General features: G+C 39.0%; 1 protein-coding gene across 1 annotated transcript in view; it reads left to right on the top strand.

The window, feature by feature from the left end:
* The first annotated feature begins 1,206 nt into the window (after positions 1 to 1,206).
* Positions 1,207 to 7,826, top strand: part of LOC127644167 (low-density lipoprotein receptor-related protein 4-like) — a 115,570-nt gene continuing 108,950 nt past the window's right edge. Inside the window, exon 1 of the mRNA XM_052127210.1 lies at positions 1,207 to 1,366. Within this exon, the coding sequence (XP_051983170.1) occupies positions 1,309 to 1,366 (58 nt within the window). The 5' untranslated portion in view covers positions 1,207 to 1,308. The remainder of the gene's footprint in view (positions 1,367 to 7,826) is intronic.

Below are 7,826 nucleotides of genomic sequence, written 5' to 3'. Positions count from 1 at the left end.
AGCAAAAAGATATAACTTTATTACATTTGCATCCTAAGAAAATGTGCAAAGTGAGTTAAAAGCCAGACCAACAAACGGAGCAGATGTTTCAGCACATCGCTTTCTTCAATGCTCAATGAGGTGAAAGTAGATTTACAGTAAAAAAGAGCTTTAATATTGATCTGTTTCTCACCCACATCTATCATATCACTTCTGGAGACACGGATTAAACCACTGGAGTCATCTGGAGTACTTTTAGTCAAGTCAAGTCAAGTGATTGCAAGTTTTTAAAGAGTGATTGACTTGCATGAGTCTTATATTTGAGCAGTGTCTGGCGATGGTAAACACGAACACCGGTTGCTCCGATGTCCATGTGCCATAAAAGTCGGGCTAAGTAGCACCATTTTGGATCCGCAGTGGCCGCTGAGTGCTACCGCGCCGCCATCTTGGCTAAATTTATGCTGCCTTCATGAATTTTGTGGACCTTCTTAATTGTGGTCACCATTTACTTGCATTGTATGGACCGACAGAGCTGAAATATTATTCTAAAAATCTTAATTTGTGTTCAGCTGAAGAAAGAAAGTCACACAAGAAATGACATGAGGGTATGAGTAAATGATGAGAGAATTTTAATTTTTGAGTGAACTACCCCTTTAAAACAGTATTAACCAACTTTATATTACTTTAATCCCATGAATACACATGGCCAGTTTTAGCTGCATACAGAGAATATTCTGGGCAGATCAAATGAGGAACAAGTAATTTGAGGGGAAGTTACAGGCGTCACAGTATTCACAGTAAAGTCATGCATCTATTGACGTCTCCTTATTTGCCTTGGATCTCCACACTTTGTATTTAGCAAGGCTCACTGCACAAGTCTCCCATTCAAAAAGGTCCAAAGCACTTCAAAGTTTTCGCAGCGATGCGCACATAATGCGCATTCGCCAAAAAAGTTCGCCGGAGGTGTTGCTTTTTTTCAACGCAAAGAGCGGCGGAAACCTTCAGCGCCAAGTTGGGAAAGTGTCTCGCAAGGGCATGACGCGTTGTGTCTGTCCTCGCGGTTTCCCTAGAGATATGTCACACTGGAAAGGGAACTACCCCTGAAACACATATGGTACAACCCAATGCACCTTTTGATCATTCCAGCAGCGGCGGACTGTGGAACATTTCGAGGCACTCGCTGGAGTTGCGGGTTCGCAGCCTACAGGGATTACGCACGCGACAAACAATGCTTTTTAAAGAGTTAACACTCTGACTGCGCTGAGCTCAAGACATTTAATGCATGAAATATAGCGAAACGTTTGCTGAAAGAGCGAAAGATCATCCGCGATGAGGCTCACTACTGTCCTTTATGGCAGTATTTTAACTTTGATGCTGCTTGCTGAAGGTAAGTGATACTATGGAGTTCTGCATGTTTCCATTGAGAAGTAAACGTTGTTTGTGAAAAGGCTGCTGGTGCAAGTACAAAGCCAGCATGTGTAAATAGTCTGGAATAAAGTGTACTATCACGGGCGGTCTCTTCAAAGAGTTACAGCGTACACAAACAAAACAAAACTGGATAGCGAGTCGCTATTGCAGCAATGTTACGGCGGCGATTGTTTCATTTTGCTTTATAATAGTTTACCGACACGCGAAACTACTTAATCGTCGCTACATGTAGCCTGCAATAAAGTAGTTAAGGACGTATATTTTCTCCTAGCGGGTTAAATTGAATTCGTCCCGCTTGTAAATGTACATTTAGACATTTTCAAAAGATAAGACGTGGAAGTCGTTTTGGAACGCGAATTTTGAATCTGATGCGAATTCGCAACTCCGCTGCGAATTCGCAGTCGTCGCTCACGCTGCATTTGGAACACATTGGAATGTCGCGACTTCAAATACGCGCGTGTTTCGCGGCGACCAAACCGAGACTGTGATTTATTTATTTATACAAAGGTGAACATGTCACGTACAAGTTCCCCAGGCTTGAAAGTGTCATCTAGATATCGTTCCTTGAATTGACAGGAAACAAAAAACACCGCCCGTATATCGTATAGGTTCAGCTCAGTGATTTTCGGTATTCATTGCATGTTGTTGTCCCCCCAAACCATATAACATATGCGTATGTTTAACACTCATTTGGTTGTTAAATCATGAGAATTTGTCCCCGAGTAAGTGCTTATGTGATGCATGCTTCATAACACATCATTTAATATGGACAAGTCTTTTTTAATCAAATTGGGTGGTTTAATACAACTTCTGTGGTCAGCTCAAGTAATAGAATAAACAGCAAACTTTTTGGGGGGACTTTCTCTATGTCTATACTCTATCCTCAGTTTAGTTTAAAGCAGCAATTACCTTTTGGAAATGTCTTCGCCGCCTCTTCTTTTCATTCTGCATTCGGCCATATGAAAAAAACCAAACTCAAAACAAATCTTATTTTTAACAAACAAACATTTTTGAACAAACAAAATTGAACAAAATTGCAAGGCTTGTCAGGACACTTGTGTGTTAAAGGAACTGTCCGGGTTCAATACAAGATGAGCTCAATCGACACCATTTGTGGCATAATGTTGATAATTTCGATATGTTCCTCCTTTAATAAAAAAAACAACAAAAAGAAGCAACGATCGAGGTTACTTGTGAGACACTTACAGTGGAAGTGAATGGGGGGCCAATTTTTGGAGGGTTTAAAGGCAAAAATGTCAAGCTTATCATTTTCTAAAAGCACTTGCATTCATTATTCTGGTAAAACGTGGTCATTATTTGAGCTGTAAAGTTGTTTAAATCATCGTTTTTGTGGCAGGCTACTAAATTGCTGGGATTACAGGGTTTGCGGTGTTATGTCGTCATGGCAACAATGTTGAAAAATTGGTTATGACTTCACCGAAAAGGTTATTAAGTAATTTTATCTCACTAAAATCATGTTTACACACATCTTATGTCTTGTTGCTGCACTTTTTAAACAACTAGTATTTTAACGTTTACAGATTGGCCCCATTCAGTTCCATTGTAAGTGAAACCTAGAAACCCAGATTCTTGCTTTTGTCCCTCCTTTTCTTTAAAGTCGAAATTAGGCTTACTGGTATCAACATTGTGCCATTAATGCTGTCGATACGGCTTAACATGATTTGAACCCGGGATATTCCTTTAAAGGGTTCTGCAGACCCCTTTGACTGTCCTCCATGGAGCACAAGGAGAATTTTTGAAGAATGTTGATGCCATATAAATGAAAATGAACTTCATCTTTCGTGATCCATGGTCTTTTTTTGCAGTAAATTCCTTGGACTGTGAGTAAATTATGACCGAAGTTGAACCAGTGGTGAACTAACCATTCGTGACGGTATGAACTGACAAAGCCTAGAGTTCATAAGACAAAGCAAGCAATGGCCCTTAAATACTGCAGATGTTGAGTGGAATTTGTGCAAAATCCTGAAGTCTTTGACACTGGTCTTTGTTTGGTTTCGTGTCTCCTAAACATCGCTAAAGTATTGAACTCTCATGCTCTTTCACTATTACTGTAATTGGGTTACATGTATTGAAAATCGTCTCTGAGCAGTTAGGATGCATTAAGAAGAACGTCCCAAAGGTCATTATACTACACCAACTGGTTTTGCTTCAAACCCAGATTTTACATTGGACATCAAGTGGCGACCCAACATGAAACCAAAATTGTGTCGTTCTTGAGCATGAGGGCATGTCGCATAACCCGACCAGGGCTGCTTTTCCCAAAAGCATTGGAAGCTTAAGTTGATCGTAGACTTAGTCTTATGATGTTTTTGGGAAATACAGCCCCGCTAGGTTGACATGACATCTGTCTAATTTGACTAGCTTCTTCCTAGACAGAGTTTGATTGGATGCATAGTCTTTGACATCAACAACAAAAGATATATAGCGTTTTCTCGTCCTATTTTAAAAGTTGAAAAGCCATTTTATTACCCAATCCCATCTATACACTATTATATGTTTAGTTGCATTTATTATTTCCATTTAACATTGTTCTTTTCTTCCAAATGGGTCATAAACCACCAGTTGAGAACAACTCTTCTACAACCTTGACTGTTTTAGTATAAAACACTGGTTTACAATCTTATTCAGGGTGTGCCATTGCAATAATGTTATTACAGAACGATGCAGTCCTTGTAAAAACCTGTGTCCTTCATGCGTAGTCATAACTCCTTGTATATGATCCTCTATATGGTGTATTCTTAAGCTAAAGCTTCCTCAACATTGCTACTTTTTTAAGCCACTGGCAGCTGTACAGCTTTGTGAATGTCCTGCATACAAGTGCTCAAGCTTTTTATAAAGTGTGTGAAAATCTGTGGCAATGTCTTAAGTTTCTTACCAACCCCCTGGGCATCAGCTCTAATGTCACAATCTTATTCAGCTACTCATAAAATGCGTGTGTGCGCTTCTTTTTGCCTTAGGGACTTGCAGTCATCAACAGCCACAGTAGAAGTAAGGCCAACTGGATTTTCATTGGCACATTAAAAAGATTCTGATTTTAGTTATTTATCAGTGCATGAATTGTCCCTCCATCAAAGGATGTAGAAATGTTGCATGCATGTGATGGCTTTTGTTATATTAATTTACTAAGAACAGTTGCAGAAAGACAATGATCACGTTTGCATGCTCAAACCTTCACCAATTATGCTGAAGAAGGTGACGTATGGTTACACCTTTAACTGGGCGAGGTCATAAAGGGCTTAAGAATAAACCGGTCAGGATTTATTCATTTTGGACTCTTGTAACCTCTGTGTCTGTGCCTTTCATAGTAAGGAAAGACTAATATATATATATATATATATATATATATATATATATATATATATATATATATTATTTTAAATCACTATAATTTTTTTTAAGAATTCTTAAAATCAGTTTTAAAACCCATCGGTCGATTAATCGGTTTTCACAACCTTAGTTATCTTATCGGCAAAATCCGCTGTTGGTCGAACTCTAATCTTAGTATTTATCAAATGTCCGCTATAGCACCCCTTGTGGCAGTGTTGAGATTGCAAGGCGTACTTGCGTTGTTATAAACGCACGGAAAGCATGTTTGCAACGCAACAGTGCACAAAAGAAGTGACAGTGCATTACAGTGACTTTATCATGGTAGTGACGGCTTGATTAAGACGTTTATTTATGGAAATGTTAACATCACAGAAAAGGCAGCAAATTGTTTCCATGGTGTTGCGCAGTACCTGGTGTTTGTGAGCATAACATTAAATGAGTTACTGTACCTTTCTGTCAGTTCCAACCTGTCTGGCCATTCTCTGTTGACCTCTCTCATCAACAAGACATTTCCTTCCCCAGAACTGCCGCTCACTGGATGTTTTTGGCACCATTCAGTGTAAATTCTATAAACTGGTGTGTGTGAAAATCCCAGAAATACTCAAACCAGCCAACAATCATCCAATTGTTTCTCCATTTCATTATTTCTCCATTCTGATGGTTAATTTGAACATTAACTGAAGCTCCTGACCCGTATCTGCATGATTTTATGCACTGCTGCCACACGATTGGCTGATTAGACAATCACATTAATAAGTAGGGGTGGATACAAATGTATAGTTTTTCCGAAGCATCGTGATCTTCATTTGAACAATCTCTATATCAAATCTTAAATCCCAAGATCGATCTTTCACTCAATGCGCAACCCTCTGCTACAATAAGAGGAAATCAACTTGCATTTGCTACCAAATTTCACGCTGTGCGACTAAAGTGCATATATTGGGCAACTGGCTGGTAAATTTCTACATTTCAGTCATCAGTGATTGTGTAGTTTACTCGTGAAGTTTTCAGCAGCGAGATCCTTTCACTGCGTGTTGAGAACAAAAGTTGCTCCGTGTAATGTGTGTCCAAGACGAGATCCACACAACCCATCGATGTCATTGATTACTGTCTCTTTTAATACTCTTTCTGTTCTTTACAGTCAGTTATTGATCAAAAACAACGACAGCACATTTAATATTATCCAAAGCGACTTATTACAGGGACAATCCCCCCAGAGCAACCTGGAGTTAAGTGTCTTGCTCAAGGACACAATGGTGGTGGCTGTGGGGATCGAACCAGCAACCTTCTGATGTGCTTTAGTCCACTACGCCACCACCACTCCACGTGACTGTGATCTGTGAATCTGTGTCTATACCCAGCCCTATGAATAAGTAGGTGTTAAGGTGAACGTAATATAGTGCTCGATGAGTGTATAATACAGACCGGTTAGGCAGATATCTTGTGGATCTTTAACAAAATTGAACAATACGATATATTAAAAGGCTTGACAAGACACTTCAGCTTTTTGCAAGGTATCAACAGACAGCTCAAAGATCAAAGAACCATCAAGTGCTCCTCAAATAATGCATAAAAAAGACTTTAGATATTAGAATTGACTTGTAAGGACTGTTTTGGTTTGTCTTGAAAGCAGGGTGCCTTTTAAACCGAACTCTTGAGGAAAGCCTGAGGATCTTTTATGCAGTTCAGTTTGACCCCATCACTAGTCTTTCTCTATTGCATGGGAAACATGCTCTCCTTCCGGACACAGAGAGTTGCCTGATTGCTTATCAAGTTTTTATCAATGGGTAGTAAATGTCTGTTTTCAAGGTTTTGAAATTGTATTATCTATATCTGCATTTATATTGGCAATCCTGCATCCTCTAAGTATCAGTATCGGCATCAGGGAGTGAAAAAACAATATTGGTCATCCACTAGACATTAGGACAGGGTGATATGTAAAAATATTTTTGTGTAAATTGCCTTAAAAAATAACACGATATCTGATTAAATCGTCAACCTGGCTAACGAATGCATAAAAGTGACCGGCTGGATATACTAATTCAAATAGATTGTAACAATCGTGATATTTAAACGTTTGGGTTGGAGTTGCATGTGGTTTTGTCACATTGTTCTAACCGCTTGAGGTTAGCTTTAATGTTAGCATCCTCTCAGCCTTGTCGGTAAACATACTGCTAATGTAGCATCTAGTCAACAAATTAATTACTTTATAATGATATTGCAACGTGTACTGAGGGTGGTGGTGGGTGTATTGTGCTAAAGCACATAACTGGTAATCAGAAGGTTGCTGGTTCGACCCCCACAGCCACCACCATTGTGTCCTTGAGTAAGACACTTAACTCCAGGTTGCTCCGGGGGGATTGTCACTGTAAGTCGCTTTGGATAAAAGCGTCTGCCAAATGCATAAAAATGTAAAAATACTGAATACATTTTCGTTTTTTATGATTTAAATCCTCATCTGAAGTGTTGCGCTCCGGGTATAGTGTAGTCTCACGTGTCAAAACAAACACCACAAGGCATCAGTGAAGTGATAGTTTTTATTTAGCCTCTAGAGGTCACTCTCATACCGAATAACAACAGCGGACCCTTCCCAGTCCCTCCAGCACCGGACTCAATGGGGAAAAACTATTGGTGTGGATTTTTGCAGATAACCGAGAGTTCCAGAAATCTGTTATCGGTGCCGATTAATTGGCAAAAACCGATATGTCAGTCAACATCTATATTGAAACAAAAAACATAAACAAAAACATTTTCTAAATTCAAATGACACTTGAAACTATACGAAAAAGGCAATAAGTGATCAAAAATTGTATTTAACCACCTCCCCAAATCCACACATTTACTACCATCTGCCATCACACAATCATCCGTCAACGACAACAGGTGGAAAATTACTAATAGCCTACAGATTAAGAACCAAAGACAGTTATTAATGTAAAGACAATAATGATCAAAATAAATAAGCTTAATAAATTCCCTTGTGTTCCCAAAATAATGCTGCCAAATGTTTGTTCTTATCAAATTTGTGTTTGTTTTGGTAATACGGTTAATGCTGCCTAAAGAAAATGAAA

The sequence above is a fragment of the Xyrauchen texanus genome, chromosome 1 (genome assembly GCF_025860055.1).
Source record: "Xyrauchen texanus isolate HMW12.3.18 chromosome 1, RBS_HiC_50CHRs, whole genome shotgun sequence".
In the NCBI taxonomy this organism is placed as follows: domain Eukaryota; kingdom Metazoa; phylum Chordata; class Actinopteri; order Cypriniformes; family Catostomidae; genus Xyrauchen; species Xyrauchen texanus.
This window is presented reverse-complemented; position numbering and strand designations above follow the sequence as displayed.